Source organism: Brugia malayi (genome assembly GCF_000002995.4).
Source record: "Brugia malayi strain FR3 genome assembly, contig: Bm_v4_Chr4_scaffold_001, whole genome shotgun sequence".
Taxonomy (NCBI): domain Eukaryota; kingdom Metazoa; phylum Nematoda; class Chromadorea; order Rhabditida; family Onchocercidae; genus Brugia; species Brugia malayi.
This window is the reverse complement of record NW_025062478.1, coordinates 2,649,653-2,670,886: the sequence shown is the minus strand read 5'-3', so window position 1 is coordinate 2,670,886 and position 21,234 is coordinate 2,649,653. Positions and strand designations below refer to the sequence as shown.

Below are 21,234 nucleotides of genomic sequence, written 5' to 3'. Positions count from 1 at the left end.
TATTTTGATATATATAATTCAATATTATTGTTGTTTGTTTGTTTAATTTACTTATTTATTTATTTCAAATCAGTTAATTACCTCCTTCTTAAATGATTAAATTAATTAAACTCATTCCTTCCAAGCATTCCAATTAAAATTAGCGGAATAAGTAAATAATTGAGCAACTTGGTAATTGATGGATGGACGAACTGATAAGAATGATAAGGATGATAATGACTGCAGCAACGGGGTCCACTGCTTATAATGTTATTGTTATTGTTGTTGTTGTTGTTGTCGTTATTGTTATCATAGACTATTAAGACAGAAGATGGGAAAGAGGGAGAGAAAGAGAGAAGCTCTGTTCCTTATCTTATATTAATCTTTATCTTTCTTTTTCATCTCTTCTCTCTGCTTTCCTCTTTATCTTTTTCTCCCTGTCTTCTCCCTTTCTCTCTGCTTTTTTTTTTTTTTTTGCAGAATGAAAACAATTCTCTGTCCTCTAATATTTTCGCGTGCTGGTGGGAATTTCAACTTGTTTTCAGGTAGTTTCTTTCTTTTTTTTTCTTTTGTTCTTCAAGTCTTAATTAACGTAGAAGACTACACTCCAAATTACAATAATTAAAATTAAAGATTAGTAACATTAAACAATGATTATCAAAAAATAATGTTCAGTCATCCTTTCTTCATTTTCACATCCTTTTCTCCCTTTCTCCTTTGTCGTCCTGTTTTCCTCTCATTTTTTAAATGAATCTTACATTTTCCTAAACAATAATACCTGGGAAAATGCAAGTTGCTGAATCTTTTTTATCGGACAATCCAAATTTACTGTCATCGTTAAAAAAAATTGGTCATTTTTTAAACATTCGGGAAGTTTTTAAATTCTGTCTTCTTTTTTCTACCCTCAACATTCCAAATTGCTGATTATAATGTAATACTTGTTAAGGTTAGGCTTAGATCTTTTTTTTTTTTTTAAATTTTGCAATATTTTATAGATATTTGGAGTAATAATGTTTTACTTTAGCTAAATGGATACGTTATATGCAAACAGCAACGACAGTATTAGGCGAACCACCACGACCAAAGATCTGTGGTACCTTTCCAGGTCCAAAGTCAAAACGAATGCAAGTTGAAATGGATTTACAACATGTTAGTTGTTAAATTTAATTATTTCCTAGAATTTGATTTTATTTGTAAATTATCGATCCTTTTTGCATTATTATGTGGATATTTTGTTATCTGTTTGTATAAGAAATCTGCCCATTAAATGTCTCTTTTTCCCCATGTTCTCCACAACTTTTAACTGATCATTAAAATTTGTTGCTAAAATTGCTTAACATTTTACCGTTCCAGCAAGCAGCTTCGGTGAAATGTTTCATTGATTACGAGAAATCAAAAGGGAATTATATCGTCGATGCAGACGAAAATGTCCTTCTTGATGTGTATATGCAAATTTCTTCATTAGCACTTGGTTTTTCTTTTCTATTTATTATTTTTTTGGACTAATTTTTAGTTTCGAAATCATCCAAGGTCAGGAATTTTGTTGAATGCTTCATCACAAGTGCGCTATTTTTTTCAGGTTATAATCATCCTGATTTGGTCAAAGCTGTTTCAGATCCTCGCTTTGTGGTATGTTAATTAACATTTGTTGTAATTATGAAAAAAGCTCTTCATTTTATATTTAAATCGTATTTGTCAATTCTTGAAACTATTTCAAAAATCATAAATTGATTCAGTTGTTACGTTTTATCCTCGAAGTTGGCGAGTTTATCTACGTGAAACATAAAAAAAAAATGAATTTCAGACAACGGCAGTAAGCAGACCAGCACTGGGATCTTTTCCACCTACTTTTTTTGTAGATGCTATGAAAAATTCTCTAAGTTCGGTTAGTGATTTCTTTCATAATAGCCCATCAACTAAAATAATTCCGAAAAATCGGTAATATCCACTACTTTAAGAGATCAAATAAAAGTAGCTTCGTATTTAGAAAATGATAAAGCAAACGAAGCCTAATTAACTCACAGAGATGTTTGAATGTTCATTCGGCTAAATGCTAGGATCAGCAAGGATCACTGCACACATATGTAAACATTTCAGTTACTGGCACCTAATTAATTTTCGTAAATGAGATTTGCTAATAAAGTAAAGTTGAAATTATTAATATAGGTTAGTGGCCGTGAAGTTAAGATTATTCGGGACATGCGTTCTGTCCCCTATTAACAGTATAAGTTCAATGTGCTTTCATTTTCCATGGGCACTTCTGAGTAAGTTTTAAAACAGTATTTAAGAAACTAAAACTTCTTCCGTTTTCTTTTTTATCTAATAATTTCATGTACTTAGATAGCACCAAAAGGATGTCCTGGCGTACAAAATGTATTGTGTGGGACATCATCCAACGAGAATGCAATTAAAGCGGCATTTATGTGGTATCAAGCGCAAAAACGTGGTGGTAGTCCACCAACCAAAGACGATCTGGATTCATGCATGAAGCATGAATTGCCTGGTACACCAAATTTGTCAGTCTTGTCATTTGATGGGTCATTTCATGGTCGCTCATTGAGTAAGTTTTCTTTTTTTTTGGAGATTTTGAAGATCGAAGCATAAAGCACAACGAAATCTAATTAACGTATATTCAGAGTATGTTTAATTATTCGTTCGATTCACCGTACGTTTTGCCTTGAATAATCTTTTTGCTCTATGTCATTTCTGTCGCAGATATTTTTAAATAAAATTTAGGCTACATAAAAGAGATAGTAAAATGGAAAGTTAGAAATAGTGTCATAAGAGATCAAAATTTGCATAAACAGAGAAGTGGTAAAAAGAATAGAACGAAATAATTTCTGAGAAATGTAATGGCTTTAACTTAAAGCCAAAGTTATATATAAATTAACATCATATTGTGATCTGAGTTGAACAGCTCATCGCTTTTCAGCGGCTCTATCAATCACTCATTCCAAAGCAATTCATAAGGTTGATTTACCAGCTTTCCAATGGCCTGTTGCTGAATTTCCACGTTATAAATATCCGCTTGAAAAGAATGTTTCTTATAACGAACAACAGGATCAAAAATGTCTTGCGAATGTTAGTAGATTTTTTTACTTAACTTCAGCGTATATTTGTTTAAGTGGTGATCTCTGGCAATATATGTCATATTGATACCTTTTTTTTTCTTAATATATGAGTAATTAGTTTTATCAAGCCAGATACTTTAGTCATAACTGCATATCGAAAGTGTATAATATCGTATTAACAAACCACTTATTTTCCAAATCTTCTATAATAAGACAAGAATCAAATATTTAGTTGAATTAGAATACATAGCTAACTGACGTATGATGTCACAATATCTAATTTTTGAGTTTTGTCAGAAATGAAATAAAAGCGATACGAATTATTATATGCTGCAGGTAGAAGAATTAATAAAAAAATGGAAAGAAACGAAGCACGATATAGCTGCTGTGATTGTTGAACCGATTCAAGGTGAAGGCGGTGATAATCATGGATCTCCAGCTTTTTTTCAAGGTCTTCGCGATATAACTGCAAAGCATGGCGTTGTTTTTATTGTTGATGAGGTGTCTCATTTTATAATTTTCTCTTTTGTTATATGTTTTAAAGTATTATGCAATAGCAAAATGGAATGGCATAAATAGTTATGTTAACAAGGAAGGTCAGAGTTTGATTTTACTATTTCTTAAATCGACCAATCGATTATCCTCAAAAACTGACAGCATTGGAAAACTAACAACTCATATCTTGACAAATTCGAAAAATGACGAAGTAATATGTTTAAGGTTCAAACTGGTGGAGGTGGGACAGGAACCTTTTGGGCACACGACTCATGGAATCTAAGCAGTCCACCGGATATTGTTGTTTTTGCGAAAAAATTGATGGTTGCTGGTTATTTCTATGCGAACCATTTACAAATGAAAGAGGTTGGTATTATTTTATTATGTACTGTGTTCAAAATGTCATTTGTGACCTACAAAACTGTTAGTAATATTATTCAATTTAATTCTTCATAATCGTAGATTTCTCAACCGTCTTCTAATTTTGTTCGCTCAAATGGTACACGTGTTTGGTAGTTCTGCAAAATCTCTAATTACTTTGTCGACTCAGATTTTAAGTATGTTTATTTAATTTGAAAGCTTTTTAGCCGTACAGAATTTACAATACATGGCTAGGTGATCCAACAAAGGTGATTCTTCTTGAAAAGGCATTAAAAGTTATAGAAAGAGATAACTTACTGGAACAGATGCGAAAAGTTGGAGCAACAATGCAGAGTGAACTACGAAAAATCGAAGTAAATATTTTAAATATTTGGAACATATGCTAATAATAATGGTGATAAGTAAGGTTATGTTACCAGTAAGCTTATAAACCATGCGGTTGATAATATAATTATAATGAATAAAAGGCTTTCATGATATTCATAACTTTTCTTAACGGTAGTATTTTTGAAGTAGAATCTTTGAGTTATATAATTTACTTCGAAAGATGGAAGCGTAGGAATAAGAAAGGTGTACTACCAAATTGGATTATTTTCCATGAATATTATTTTTATAACTGATGATTTGAATTTAAGAGTGCTAATAATTCTATGGTACAAAATGTACGAGGTCTTGGAACATTTTGCGCATTTGATATGCCTGACCGTGTTGTTCGAGATAAATTCCTAGAAATAGCTGGAAATAATGGTATATAAGTCTGTTTGAAGTTTTCCATTTTTTTCTTTTATTTTTTAAATTTAGTTCATGACTGACCGCTTTATCGTTCGAAAGATTGCCAACTTGCTTTATGGATTATGTATGGATTTATATGCATCATTCAGTTAGTAGGCGTAATAATAATTTTAAAAAAACCCTTCAGTTGCTCACTGAAGGGCGTCTTTGTATTATTCTATATATTATAACTAAAAGAGACAAAATACTATATGAATTAAGCTTGTATAAAATGAAATCAAACTTTTGATGAATTTAAAATCTCTTCCAATTTTCTCTAGAATTTAACACAGTATGTATTATTTTCAGGTTTACTTATTGGTGGTTGTGGAAAAGCCACAGTTCGATTTAGGCCTGCACTTATTTTTACTGATAAACACCTGGAAATAACACTGGATATTATTACTAAGTCATTATCAGAACTGTGAACAGTGCTGTCTTTCAGGTAGTTACTTTTCTTTCAAAAAGGAAAAGGAAATATATAGAAAGGATTATAAATTATTCTTGATTCAGTATACATTTATAACGTATTGCTGTTATATAAGACTTATTGGGCATTCTTTTCTACTAATATAATTTCAGAAAAGGAAACTAGAATGATCTCTCAGCTGAATATTACTCTCAGGCTGTAACAATAATTAGTGGGTCGAACTTTCCATTTGAATTATTACACTAAGATAGTTATAGATATTTAGATGATTGTGGCTATCCAATATTATTTCTATGTTTTCATAAGATAATCTAAAAAATTTCTTTGGTGCATATAATGTTGTAATTTTTATTTGCATCATACATTTATTTTGGAATTTTGGTTGATTTAAGCTCTTCACTTAAACATTTATCATATTTATCATTTATTTCTTTGTGTTTATTACTTTCGCTTACAACAGTGGTTGTGATTGTTTCTTTGTTGTTGATAAACGATAATTCTTGAAATGCAAATTTGATTGTTGTTATGGCTAATTCAATTAATGGTAGATAACTTGTATAAGACGACAGTATCTCTAATGTTCTCCATTAAAGAAATTATGCACAGAACAAGTAAAAATTCTTGAAATTTGAACGAAGAAAAGTAAGTGAAAGGAATTTTGAAAAGCTCATCAGTTATTCATCGAATCATTTGATTGTTTATCATATGATATTACAAAAGTAATTTATTTATGAATGTGGTATGGTTATATTGTTATGAATTACACAGTAATTTCAGCTTATAGCCTCTATACAAAAGAAAAAAGAAATTAATTAACTTTAGGATAATTTATAAATTTTGTTGAAATGGTCGACAAACAGCAAAATGCTTCATTTTTTTGTGCAAGAAGTGGTGAACCGTTGAAATGTTTAGAATTTTTTGCTGGAATTGGTGGCTTTCATTATGCTTTAAAAGGTAAATAATTGAACATTATAGAAGTAAATATAACAACTAATGGCAAAGCTAACATTTTTGTAACATAAAGATGAAGTAATTAATCATAGTAGAAATTTTAATAAATCATTTGATTGATTAATTGTGTAAATAAAAAATATATATTAGGAATCTTCTTATTCATTCAATTAATCAATCAAATGATTTATTATATTAACTATAAGTAAATTATATTCTAAACAATTTTCAGAAATTGGATTACATCTAGTCATACGTGCGCTTGATATAAATACAGTTACAAATGCTATTTATAAGTATAATTTTCCCAATACTGAAATTCAGCAATGTAATATTGAGGTTGGTCAATTTTTTTTTTTTTTTTTTTAATTTCTTTCCTAGAGTTATTAACATTATCCACAAAGATATTTGCTGATAAAATTAAAAATGGAGGGAGAATGAATAAATATTGGATAGTATAGTGATAAAGTTTACAATAAATATCCTTCCAAAGTGTTAATTAATTTTGAAAAATTTGATTTTTTCTTCTCTTATTTGAAATATGTAAGTTATATAATAAATGCAACATTTTATCTAGCAAATTTCAATTGGTAAATGCTAATTAAAATTTTTTATCTATTATATCACTCATCCACATGTAAATTTCAGAGTTATAATATAAGATTTTGATATTGTTTGTAATATCACTGTTCATCTAACTTTTATTAACAGCAATAAGAAATGCAATGTGTTATTTTTTATGGATTGATCATTCTGATTTTACTTTTGCATGTTGTAATATAATGCAATTTTAGGTTGAAATAATACTGAACTTTGTCAATTTTCATATAAATACAGTTACAAATGAAAAATAATTCTAATATCGAAATGCATTATTTTTCATTATAGTTAATTAACTTATAGAAACTTACGACTGATTATTATGACGACTACAATGCTGATATATGGACATTGTCTCCACCTTGTCAACCATTTACAAGGTATATTTCTGATTTTGTTTGTTAATTTTTTATATAATTATATATAAGTATATAGAAAATTCAATTATTTCCCTGATCTTTTTAGTCTTTTTAACTTCTAGTTGTTTATTTTTAGTTGGTTAACACATTTAACATATGTAGTGATTGATTAAATGATTAAAATGATTATGTTTAATTCATAATATTGTATTATCTCAAATTCCAAGTAATAGTCGTTTCAAAATCCTTAGTCACTATCGTTTCTTTCTTTTTTTTTTTTTTTTTTAGATTTCTTTTAGTTCTGATCATATTTAGAGTGTATGAAAAGTTTCTAAGTGGTGCTCTATCGTTCATTTTTTATTCCATTTTCAGAAATGCATTACTTTTTTATCATATATATTTATTAAAATTAGAAAATTACAATATACCTATTTGTTGAAAATCAAATCATACAAGTGATAATTATAATCAGGAAAGGATTGAGAAAGGATGTGGCAGATCATCGTTGTAATGCACTTAAAAAGATTTGCAATGCTTTAAAGTCTATGAAAAAACCTCCTCGTTATATTATTGTTGAAAATGTTTGTGGCTTTGAAGCATCTGAAGCTCATCATTTACTCACTGATACGTTGATAAATTTATGTTACAATTTTGAGGTTTGCATTTTTTGGTTAATTTAAAACTTTGATGATGCATAGTTTATCTGAATAAACAGATTTTTATCAATATTTTCTTTTTCAGGAATATATTATTTCACCAACCAAAATTGGCATTCCAAATTCAAGACCTCGATATTACCTCTTGGCTAAACTTGCAAATAACTGTATTGCTATTCCAACAACCAGTAAAATTATCGATAATTGGCCAAAGAATGATATGACAGTTTTGCGCTCAAAAGTTATCGGTAAAATTTGTGCAAAATAATTATCTAAAATGAATATAGCTATTTCTTTATTGTGTTATATTTGTTTTCTTCTTTCTTTTTTCAACATGAAAATTTAAATATTTGACATACTAGCAAAATGATATTTGATTTGTAAATAGTTGTAAATTTAGAAAATGTTTTTTTGAAGGTGAATATTTATGCAATGAAGCTAATGAAGATAATTCTTTGGTCATTTTACCTGAAATAGTTCAACGTTTCGGAAATGTTATGTCATTTGTAACACCATATAACATTCATTCATCATGTTTCACTAAATCTTACTACCGTTATGTTACTGGTACCGGACCTATTCTACTACAATTTTCCAACAACATTCAGGTATGTGCATCAGAGTTTTTGCTTCTTAAAATTTAAAGTTAATCTTTAAAATAGTTGTTGAAATGTTAGCTTTTTAATCATATTTTGTGAAAATACTTTCAAATATGCTGATAGTAAGCTGTAAAAAAATAATACAGTGATCAAATCATTTAAAGTTTTTTTTTTTCTTTTATAAAATGTTTTAAATGAATATACAATTAGCAGCTTCTTGTATAGATATTTAATTGATTATTATGCGCAAAGCAATTAAACAATTTTGGAAATATCATACTTTTTGTAGCATCATATAGTCATTCTGATAGTAAACTATAAGTATGAACTATTGGTTGTATACAGGAATTAATATCTGTTATCTAACGTTAAAAAATTAAGTTGCATTGATACGATATTTACTTTCTACCTGACAGTTATACATTTGTAAATACTTACCATTCAATTTTATGTGCAATGATATTGTACATTTCAATATCGATTGACATTATAAAGTTTAATTTTATTTTTAGAACAAATATACAATTTAAATTTAATTACTGCAACAAAATTATAGTTTATCATTTTGTTTATTGTTATCATCGTTATTTCAGGATCAGTGTATAAGCATCGAACAGTTAAGAGATTTTGTACTCTATGATAATTGTAAAAATTTGAAGTACTGTCAAATTCGCTATTTTTCCTGGCGTGAAATAGCTAATTTGCTAGGTTTTCCTAAAACTTTTGCAAAACCATATGAAATTTCATCGAAACAAATGTATCATGCACTTGGCAATAGTATTACTGTTTCTGGTGTTGCTTTACTTATTCAACATTTATTGAAAATTTAATGTTTTTTTGTTTTTGTTTTTACTTCTATGAAATAAATAAATAATATTTTAATATTTAGTAAATATTTGTAATACATGGCTCAACAATAAATTGAAAAATGTTTCATTTTATATCCTTAAAAATATAAAATTAAATTAAATTAAATATAAAATAAAGAAAAAAAAAATATAATGCATATTAACAATAACCAACTTATCATAAAATTGTTATACATTAAAACAATAACGGTAATAATGTATGGAACTGCATTACTTCAATGAAGGTTTTCTTTTCTTTTTTGTTTTTTTCATCAACCATTAGAAATTTGGATTTTTTTTTTCGTAAATCAAACGGAATTAAAATTAAATAAAGCTAAGTTAGAATTTCTAATAGCTGATATTTATTATAATTACATGATTGTGAATACTAATACTTTAGTATAATCGTAAATATTGCGTTAAATGCATCTATCGATTTCTTTTTTTTTTTTTTTGATTTTTTAATCATGTTCAGCGGTCAAGAAAAAAATTAGTTTCCATCGCGAATTTAATTTCGTCCTCCAGAAAAGTTCAAAGTAATAAATAATTGTTTTTTTTTTTTTTTTACTCTTTTGTAATTTCAAAAATTGCTCGTTCATTCGTTTCATCGAAAATTTATAAATGTCTTTGATCATAACGAGTTAAAATCATAGTGAGATATTATGTTGATGTAATCATAATTTTTTATTTATTACTTTTTCATGTTTAACTGATCAATTTATTTTATCATCTATTAGTCTAATTATATACATAATTATATAAATCATAAGAACATCTCAAGCAGTTATTATATTTAAAGATAGAGTACTTTTTGAAAAGTGTTAAATGATAAAATTAAAACTTAATAAAATAAGTGTTAAATGATAAAATTTAATCTTAGTAGAATGATTAAGGTGCTGATTTAATTATGTTGAAATTGTCGTACAAATTTGTTTGTGAAATATTGCACCCCAAAATGTTACGATTATTTGAATTTAAACAATTAATCAAAAATTGGAATAAATTTGGAGGAATCGAAGAAAGCAAAAAAAGAGAATGTAGTTATTATGAATGTTATGAATTATTTAATTTATTCAAGACATTCATTACTGCTTAATTATAATGATATATGTTTAACGCATTTATGAATTTATAAACAGTTCATTAATGGATAATCAAATTACAATAATATTTTAAAATAATAAATTAAAAAATATTTCAACGACGTTTGTACGATTTACGAATTAAAAACATTTTTTACGATTTTAATAAATTATAAACCCAACAAATACAAGCATATACGCGTCATTTTCTTATACCATAGATGTGTATAAATGATAATTAAAATGAATAATAAAGTCAATCAAATATGTAAACTCTCCTGTCATTATTGTCATTATTATTATTATTATTATTATTATTAATTAACAACTAGTCTTGTTACTATCATCATCATTAATATTATTCATTCTCGTAAATACATTAATCTTTTTTAACTTCAATGGAATACTTTTGTGGTGCACCATTGGGTCCTTCAAAAAGTAGCACCGTTGAATCACGCTCTTGAAAATTTCGAATGCGAAATTTGCCACGTGAGTAATACACTCGTCCCTCATAAAATTTTATCTAAATTTAAAAAATTAATTTTCATAAAATGCATTTTCTATTGTGTTTTACAAATGATCTTGCATACATATATATTATGATGAATTAATATATAAATTATGACTGATCAACTAATCAAGAAATTTTAATAATAATAAAAATAATAACTGATAATGGTAATAATAATAATAAAAATAACAGTAATAATAATAAATGATAATGGTAATAATAATAATAATAACTGAGAATGGTGACAATAATGATAGTAATAACTGATAATGGTAATAATAAAAATAACAATATAGAAATGATAATGATTCTAAGAATGTAGGAAAGGTTTCATGTCTAAGATGCTAATTGATTTGAACATTTGAACTTGCTGTTGTTGTAGAAGATATCTTTTGGAGAAGAAAAAAGAAGCAAAAAGTTTTGTTAGAAATAAAATTATTTATTAAAAATGCTAAAATTCAATTAAACTAACTAAAGTTAAAAGCACAAAAACTTTTAAATAATTTCATTGCAATTCAAGAATAAAATTAAGTTAATTATTCAAAAAAAAATGAGAAAAAATTATTTAAATACCAAATGAAAAGTATTAATTTGAAATAATTCACATTATGTCAATCAAAAAAAAAAAACTAATAATTAAAAATTTTTTGCTAATTATATCAAATGAGAAATAATTTTGGTATTGTCAATGAAGTTATACAATAATTGATAATTATGCTAATGAAATTTAATTAAGCTAAGCAAAGAATTGAATAAATTCATTACCGCTTCTCGAACTAATCGTCCATTTCGAATAATCATCATTGATTGTTCATTAAATTTATCATTTTTTGGAAAAAATGCAATAGCATTACGAATTTTAAATCCAAAATCAATAATTTGTGATCCATTAATTGGAATGTAAATACGAACATTTCTTGCACCTTTTAATTGCTTCTCATTTTCAGCCAAAACAAAGAAAAAGCAAAAGAATGAAATAATAATTATTTGAATCATTTAAAATTTCTGAAATAAAAATAAAAATGAAAAATAATAATAATTGAAGTAATGATTTTTATACAAAATTGAGAAATTTTAAATTAATTAAAACACAAAATATAACAAAAAAAAAAAAAAAAAGAGCAATGCTATAACAGAAATCAAAAAGTTTAATTAATATATTTTTGTGATATTATTTGAATAAATAAATTCATTTTTTTAAAAAAAATTTTTATGGAATTGTTTAAAAATTTTTGTATAACTGAAAATTAGAAAAATTTTTTCGAAATAAATAGTTAATAGTTAGCTATTATTTTTTGAACAATTTGTGATTGTTTATTATTTTATTTATTTTGTTTGCTTTAGTTTTTCTCACCAATAAATGATTGATTCATCATTATAATCGGATGAAAGAAAAATAAAAACAATTTTTTTGAATTTTTGAAAGTAATCAGAATTTTTTTTCCTATTCATACAATTTTCAGATATTATAAATATTGCTGCAATGATTAATTATACTTTTAACTTTAACAATTAAAACTAACAAACACAAATAAATTAATTATAATTTATTAATTAAATTGATAATTACATTTATTTCATTACCAACTTTCTTCCTTTTTCATTTTAAATCAGCTCTTCAAATTTTTACTAAATTAATTGCTTTGTTTTCTCACTTTTCAAATAAAATTTAATTAAATTAAATACATAATTGCATTTATTATCAATTACATATAAATTAGATACACAATTGTTTTTATCAAAAATACAAATTTTTAAAAACAATTTTTTATTGTATTTTTTCTAATTAAATTGGATGCATAATTACATTTATTTGAATTACATTTATGTTTTTCATTTAGAAATTGAAAATGATAAGAAAAATGCAATGTTTGATTTCTTATTCAAATTTATGAAGTTGCAGCAATTTTTAAATTTGAGATATATATATTTTAATTAATTTAATTTATTTTACATTTAATTAATCAGACTAATCCTTAAAAAAAATTTTTTTTTTTTGATATTAATTAATTAAAGGAAAAAATTTTAAAATTTTCACACTAAATGATTGAATATGCATAAAATTACTGTGATATTTATTAAATGTTTCCTGTTAATTTATAAAATTTTAAATTAGTTGAAATCAATTTAAATTTTTTTTTTTGTAATTTGATGTAAAAATAGTATTTATACTTTTTCGCAAACAATAATTATTAATTCATTTTGTATATATTAAATTTCTTAGACTAACTTTATTAGCTTATTTTAGCTTATCGTAGATATTTATACGTTTTAATTCAAACATAATATCCGATTGAAATTTTATTTTTAAATTCTAATCAGAAGGTGGTGGCAAAATGAGCAAATAATTTTATTTCATTTTTTTTCTTTCCTTCTTTCTTTGTTTTTTGCTTTTTATTATTACTGCAATAATTCATATATTTCTTTTTTTTTAGTTAAAATACTTTTTTGTCATAATTTTTCGATCATTTTTCAAAAAAATCAAATGAAATTATTTAACAAAGTAATAAATTTCAAAATTACAATAACCAAATTTAAATTCATTCATTGTTACTAATTTAAATTTGATCCCAATTAAATAATTTTTAATGTGATGTTTTTGCATATTTTATTTTTTGTTTATCTAATTTTTTTTTTCTTTAATATTTTATTTTTGATATTATAAAATTTATTTCATAAAATTGCAATTTCTGATAATAAATTTATATTTTTAATTTTTAAGTGAATTTTTTCTCTGCAATTTATTTTAATTTAACTATAATTTCTTGTGTGTTTTTCGTTTTCTTGCTTTCATAAATTTAACATTAAAAAATTATTATAATTTTCCCATAGTTTAAAAAAAAAACAATCATTCCTAAAAAATTATGATTTTGATAAATTTGAAAATTTTGACACAGAAAACTAAATTATATTTTAAATTATATTTTCAATTTATTTTAATTTGATGTAATTCCAACTGAATGGAATGAATTTAGTTTCCTTTTTGAATATTTATTTAATTTTTCAAAATTTTCTGCTACGTAAATTTTTTTTAATTGTATTAATTCTAACTTAAGCGTTGTTAAATATTTTTATTGAACAAATAAAATTTTTGCTCAAATATGCAATTTTAATAAAAAAGCTGATTTAAATTCAATTTTGTTGAAAAAATCAAATTTTTAATTAGGTTTGGATTATTCATATTTCTTATTTAAACGATAAATATTGGTTTTAAGTTTGGCAATTTTGAATTTTAAAAGTGATTTATTGTTTAATAATTATAAACTGTAGAAGGTAGTTGTTGGATTGAGATGATAAATTGACAAATATAAAATTTTTTAGGCAATAAAATGATTTGAAAAGAGCACGAATGGATCAATAAAATGTTTGATAAATGTAATTGAAATTAACTGAAAATTCGAAATAACTATAAATTAAAATAGTTGGTCAAAGTACTTTATTATCTGTTACATATTCAGAAGAATTATGAATGAAAATTATTAGTTTCAGAATATCCACAAATTTCACTTATTTCTTTTTCTTTGACATTTTAAATGATTATTTATTTAATTTTTTTTTTCAAATTTCAAGGTGCATTTAAATAATTTTGTAATTTAAATGAACTAACTGTGTTGTGGCGGATATTTTTGATAGAAGAAAGTACATTTTATTTGTAAGAAAAAATTTTGAATCCAAAAATTCAAATTATTTACATAGGTGCAATTGCTAGTTCATTTAATTGACGTCCTTCTTCTCAATCCTACTTTTTCAATCTTTAATTTAATTTCATGAAAGTTTCTAAAGTAGAAAAAAAAAAATTTACTTCACAATTTCTCTTTTTCGTTTCTTTTTTTTTTTTCTTGGCAAAACTGTAAAAAGATTCGTCATTATGTAAAATGGAGAGAAAAAATTAAAATTAAAAAATGAATTTATGCTGAAATATGTCAATTTGTCAACTGAAAAGAAGAAAAGAAAAAAAAAAAGCCAATTTTTTTGTTCTTTTCAGTCATTTCATTTGATTATCTTTTGAATAAAAATGTTTATTTTTATAAAATTAATTTTTGTTCAAATCAAATATTTTCTTTTATATTTGTGCAAAAATATATTCTCAAACTTTTATATATTGATTAATTATTGAATTATTATAATTTAATTATAATATATATTGAATAATTATTATATATATTGATTAATTATTATTAAACTAAATCTATAAATGTACTTTTATTTGTAAAAAGCAAAAACCAAACAAATTTAAAATGAATTTTTAAAAATTTTAGCTTATTGAGATAATCTCATCAGCAAATTTTCATTAATAATAGATGAAAATAGCAAAATCATTGTTATTATTATATATTTTTTTGCATTTTCTCACAGATTTTTTTTATTCAAAAAATTTTTTCACACTATTTTGTAATATATTTTATTTTTTTATTTTTTATCATTATTTTTTATCACTTTTTTTTTTTTGAAATGCGAAAATACTTGAATAATAGATCAAAATTATAATTGTTAAATTTCAATTTTCAATAATTATTAATACTGTAAATAAGGCTTGCTTTGTAAATTTGAAATTTGAAATTTTAAAAACTTTTTTTTTTTAATTTATTATATTGTTATACGATTATATCAAATAATTGGCGACATAGACAGTAAACAACAGGTGTAACTATAACTTTGATTGAATTTATAAATGTGATTCACTTTTAATAATAAAAATTTTAACAGTTAAATTTCTATCATAGAAAAATGCTTTAAAATATCAGTGATAAAAAATGCTATGAAATGATAACTTTACATTTGATATTTCATGAAATGCTATAATAATTAAAAATATTATTGAATTTTCACAATAAATAATTTGTCATTATAAAAGTGAATCAATAATATAACTATTGATTTTTTCAAATAATTGTATAACTTATTGATATAATAAATGATTAATTAATTTGTCAAATTGCCTTTGCATCTATCAAATTTTTAATCTAAATCAATTAATTTAACAAATCACGTATGAATTACTTTTACTTATTTAATATCAATTTCATTTTATTCTTTTCGAATTAAGATTAAATTGAAAAAATTCTGCAAGAAAAATGACCACTTGTTACTAATCACTTGCTATTAGTTATCTGCTACTAGTTATCTGGTACAAGTTACCTGCTATTAGTTACCTGGTACAAGTTACCTGCTGCTAGTTACTTGGTACAAGTTACCTGCCATTAATTACCTGATACTAGTTACCTAATACAAGTTACATGCTATTAATTGCCTGCTACTATTTACCTGGTACAAGTTACCTGCTACTAGTTACCTGTTACTGGTTCTTGCTACTAGTTACCTGGTACAAGTTATATGCTGCTAGTTACTTGGTACAAGTTACCTGCCATTAATTACCTGATACTAGTTACCTAGTACAAGTTACATGCTATTGGTTGCCTGCTACTATCTACCTGGTACAAGTTACTTGCTACTAATTACTTGGTATAAGTTACCTGTCACTAGTTACCTGCTACTAATTACCTGCTATTAGTTACCTGCTATTTGCTACTAGCTTCCTATTTGTGTCATTTTGATCAAAGAAGCAAATCGCTTTTTTTTTCCTTTTAATTGTCAAAATCATTTTAGCCATTAATACTGCAAATTAATCAGAAATTGTTTTTCAAGAAAAGAGACAAAAACAAAGTATCATTTGTGTTTAAATCAATGTACTGCTATTAATTTTAATCCATTTAAAAATTCAGCAAATATTTTTAGAAATATTTTGCAGCAATAATAATTTTATCACTAATAACACAAAGGAGAGCGAAAGAAAAGTCATTGAATTACTTAAATTTACTTAAATTTAATTTTATATTTTAAATTTCAATCAAATCATTGTTACATTAATAATAAATTTTAAATTTCAATTTTTAGTTCAGAGGTCAAAAAAAAAAGTGTAATGCAAAAAATTTGCTTCAAATTTTTATTTAACTAATTGCATTTCTAATTTCTGATCATGTAATTAACCAGTTCTTTGTTGCATTTTGTGCATTGTGATAAGAAATGTTTTGCCACTTGTCAGATAATTTAAACCAATTTTTTATTTCATTTACTGAATTTCTTTTTTTTTTTGATAATTTACTGATAAATTACGTAAATTTTAAATAATAATAAATTATTTGAAGACAAAAGCATTTACAACAAGCAATAAAAATGACAGAGAATTGATTTCAATCAATTAAATTTTATTTTAACAGTAAAATAAAAAGGCAAATTTAATGAAATATTTGGCAAAGTATTTTTGTTAAATATTTTCTGCAAATAGCAAAATGGAAAATTTTCATTCCATTTTCTTATCATTGATAAATTACATTGATAAGCTGTATCAGTCATTTAAATTTAAAGAAATTTTTCTTTTAAAAAAAAAGAATAAATTCAGATGAAAGTTTAATATTTTGATTTTTTTTTCGAAAAATATTTTGCATTTTTTTTTTTTTTGTTCATGAAAACTTAATTAATACTTATTCCTATTTAGTACTATTTGCTTTTGCTGTTTTTTTTTTTTTGCAGAAAAATTAAAAAAACGATGAATAAAAGGAAATATTTGAAAAAAAAAATTTGTTGAAAATTTGTTGAAATCAAAACCACTTGTGAAAATTTTATTTAATCTAAAAGTAATATTATAATGATTTCCAACTTTTAAATTATACTCATAAAAAATGTTGAGATTGAAAGAAAAAAAAACGGAAATGACTTGCGCTGAAGTAATTTTTTTGACTGATTTTAAATTATTGTAAATTTTGATATTCATATAAATGTATTTTATTTTTCAAAAAAAAGTTTTAAATTAATATTTTCAATTTGCAAAATATTATGAAGCAATTACAAACTGAAATATTACAATATTTTTCAAAATTACTATTTCAGGATATTTCTGTTATGGATTAATTAAATAAACATATACAATTCATTTCAAATTGTAATTTGTAAAAATATTTTACTTTTAATCATTGATTTGATTTTTTTTTATTTCTGCTCGTTTCTTTCAAACCATAATTAACTGATCTAATTGTATTAATTGATCTTAATAAATTGATCCAATTGATCAATATGTGATGATCTAACTGGATGATCTAATCAGTATTATTTGATATAATTAAATTATTGGCATATTTACCAGAAAAAAAAAGTTCAATGTATCAATATTTTAAGTTACTATTTTCGGACACAAAAAAAAATCCAATTTCCGCCATTTGTTGCAAAAAAAAAAAATGAAATTAAAATTGTTGATTGAATTAAATCAAAATTGCTTTGCAATTTTACTTAAATAGGTAGCAAAAAAAGAATTTTTGTGTTGCTTTCCGATAATTTTTTACTTTTATGTTATTATTTTTTTTTTTTTTTTTGTTTTAAAATTCATTCCTTTCTATTAAAATTATTTTTTTTGCATATAAGATTAAACAATTAATTGATTCATTGTTTCATGACCAAAATATTTCATTAAATTCATATATTAAAAAAAAAAAAATGAAAGCAAAAAGGAAAGGAAGAAATTTAGTAATTTTTTATAGAAATATCGAAATAAGTAAATCATAAATTCATTCACTTTTTGTGTATCTATCAATAAGAGAAAAATGTCATATTTTGATAAATTTTCTTCAAATTTTCAAAAAAAAAAGCTTTTCGAAGTTTTTTTTTTGTTTTTTGAAAAAAAAAATTCTTTCTTAAATTTTTAAGTTTTTGAAAGTTATCGTAGCAAGCAGTAAACACCATTTGAATAATAATCAATATAAATGCAAGTATATTTTATTTGTTTATAAAATAATTAAATATTGAAAATCTCTGTTAAATTGTTCCTATGCTAAAAATTCAAATAATTAATGTATGGAAAAGTTAATTAAAATTTATTTATAATTTTTTTTTTATATTAATATATCAATATTTATTTATAATAACTAAAGTTTATTCATAAAAAGTGTGCTTCAAATTAGATTATCTAATTATATATCATATTAAAATTATTAAAGGTGTAAAAATTTTCAAGTATTAAAATTTTTTTAGCAACATGTATGCATTAATTAATTAATTAACTTAGATGTTAATTACTTCACAAATTTTATGTATTTTTTTTTGGTTGATTTTCTCATACAGAATAATTTATATTTAATATGACATATATTAATTTTATTTCCGGAAAATAAAATTAAATTAAAATGCAACTATTGTTTGCGTAAAAATATTTATTCCATGTTAATTAAATAGAGTTAATTAATAAATATTAATTATCAAATAAAGTTAATTAATATATATATATAAATATTGATTTAATCATTTTAATCTTTATAATTTGCACTTATTTTATTTTGAAAATAAAATTTAAATTAATAACTGCAAGTATTTTGCAAATATAATGGACAGATTTTTGCACGAATAATCAAAAGATATTTTTGCAAAAGTAATCATTGTTTTCGTTTTTTTTTTTTTTTTTTTCATTTTTAAATATTTAATAAAAGAACTGATAAATGGGAAAGTAAATGAATTGTGATAGAAAAATTTTTCAACTAAATTTATTTTCTATTTTTTTTTTCTTTTTTTTGATAAAAGATGAAAAATTAACTTTTACTATTGGAAATTTTTTTTAAATTACAAAAAATAAACTGATACTTTGAGAAATATAATAAGAGAAAGAAGCGCAGACGAAAAAGCAGAAAGAGAGGAAAAAAAAAATAAATAAATAACAATTTCACATTAAATTTCTCTGATAATTTTTTTTTTTTTTTCTAAGAACGGAAAATTTTTTGGTTAAGTTTTAATTTCTTTCGCATTTTGTTTTATTTTTTATTTTTGTTTTTTTCTTGAAAAAAATTGTAAGGAAAATAATGATTTGAGTTTTCAACTTGTTAAACTTGCTGCATTTTATTTTTGTATGACAATTGTCATAGTTTAAATAAAAATGAAAAAAAAAAAAAAAAAAAAAAAATCAATCAAAAAATTGGGTAAACGGAAGGAAGTGAAAAAGAAAATTAAAATACAGTAGAAAAATTTAAAAAAAAAAAAAAATTTTTTTTTTTTTTTAATGAACGGATTGATCAAATTAAAGCACTTAATCAATGAACAATTTTTTTTTTTTTCGTTTTTTAATTTTATTTTTGCTGTGCTGTAATCTACCAATTTTGCATTCAAAAATTTTTCACCACCGGAAATTCAAGTTGACCTATCTTTTGTTTTTTTGCTTTCTTTTTTTATTTTTTTTTTTTTAATTTTTTATAAATCATAAAAATTACTGAACATTTGATAAATACACGTACTCATCAAAATAAATAAATGATAAATGCATTCATTTCTTTTTTGATTATAATATATTTCCAATTTTTGATTCGCATAAATAAAACCTAAAATTAAACGATAAATAAATATGAATGAGGATATGATACATTTATCGAAATAGTAATTTTACACTTTAAATTTGAATTAGTGTAATCATTTCCGTTTGATGAAAAAAAAAAAAAAAAATTTTGTATTAGAAATCATTTGGATACGGTAAATCAAAAATTAAAAAGGAAAAAAGCAAAGCAAAAAAACGATGACACACTTTATCGTTTTGATTTTGTGCTGAAATTTCATGATTTAAAAATTAATTCATAGCTAAAATTTGATGCTATTGTTTGCGAAAAAAGTGATAGCATATCATTTTATCAATTTAATTAGGATAAAAATTTTTAATTTTAACATTTCATTCATTTTTAAAATTTTTTTTTAGCTTTGAAAATTCAAAACAAGTGACTTTTATTTTAATTAAAAAAACTAAATAGCATAAATATATGCTATTTAGTTTTTTCAGTGATAATGTAAATTATTTCAAAATTTGTAGCGAAATAAAGATTTAGTGTTATAATTTAAAACGTATTTAAAAAAAAAGAATTACAGAATTATACTATTCCAAGCCATGTAAATGATAATAGCACTAAAAATTTAATGACAGCACTGCTTTTATCAGTATTATCACAATATTACAAAAAAAAAAATCATTATTGCATGATCAAATTTAATTTTTTTGGAAGAAATTAACACTAAATAAAAAGCATTTCAATATTTGTTGTTTAAGTGAAAATAGTAGTGATAATGATAATGCTGATAAAGTTTCAAAAGATTAGTAGCACAAATATTTTACTTTCATCTTTATCTAAAATGTTGAACAAAATTGATATGTTTCAATATTTACTACAAAATATTTTTGAACGAATTTTTTTTTTACTTCGTACTTTATTAATAAATAATGATAAGTTTATTTTCAAGTCTATTTGTCTATTTTATTAATAAATAATGATAAGCAGTGATAGTATTGATAATGATGATAGCAATAATAATATTAATTGACAGTGATAATAACAATATTAATGATAATGACAACGATATAATATCATTCTATTCAAAATACATATTATTACCAATAAATATGAAAAATTATTATATTCCTTGGAGAAAAATAAAACTGAAATTTAAAATTTATTTCAAAACTTTATTTTACATATTTAATAAA

The 21,234-nt window shown here is 23.3% G+C and overlaps 3 protein-coding genes across 4 annotated transcripts; 2 read left to right on the top strand and 1 right to left on the bottom strand.

The window, feature by feature from the left end:
- Positions 1 to 460: 460 nt before the first annotated feature.
- Bma-gta-1 lies at positions 461 to 5,125 on the top strand (the record flags this gene model as incomplete). Of its 2 annotated transcripts, XM_043081408.1 has the most annotated exons (12): positions 461 to 524; positions 1,004 to 1,128; positions 1,333 to 1,450; positions 1,559 to 1,608; positions 1,784 to 1,864; positions 2,320 to 2,539; positions 2,912 to 3,060; positions 3,387 to 3,551; positions 3,771 to 3,911; positions 4,133 to 4,279; positions 4,562 to 4,673; positions 5,007 to 5,125. In XM_043081408.1, 12 exons carry the CDS (start codon positions 461 to 463, stop codon positions 5,123 to 5,125), a joined length of 1,491 nt encoding a protein of 496 aa, XP_042937342.1. The 2 variants fall into 2 exon arrangements, with proteins under 2 accessions (XP_042937342.1, XP_042937343.1); XM_043081409.1 differs by lacking the exon at positions 461 to 524 and having other exon boundaries at positions 1,021 to 1,128.
- Positions 5,126 to 5,972: 847 nt separating this feature from the next.
- On the top strand, positions 5,973 to 9,122 carry Bm10463 (Uncharacterized protein; the record flags this gene model as incomplete). The annotated part of the gene is made up of 7 exons (XM_043081407.1): positions 5,973 to 6,081; positions 6,311 to 6,417; positions 6,982 to 7,058; positions 7,510 to 7,693; positions 7,779 to 7,941; positions 8,111 to 8,301; positions 8,886 to 9,122. 7 exons carry the CDS (start codon positions 5,973 to 5,975, stop codon positions 9,120 to 9,122), a joined length of 1,068 nt encoding a protein of 355 aa, XP_042937341.1.
- A 1,479-nt stretch (positions 9,123 to 10,601) lies between these two features.
- Bm1094 (Uncharacterized protein) lies at positions 10,602 to 11,729 on the bottom strand (the record flags this gene model as incomplete). The annotated part of the gene is made up of 2 exons (XM_043081406.1): positions 10,602 to 10,745; positions 11,499 to 11,729. 2 exons carry the CDS (start codon positions 11,727 to 11,729, stop codon positions 10,602 to 10,604), a joined length of 375 nt encoding a protein of 124 aa, XP_042937340.1.
- Between the last annotated feature and the right edge of the window lie 9,505 nt (positions 11,730 to 21,234).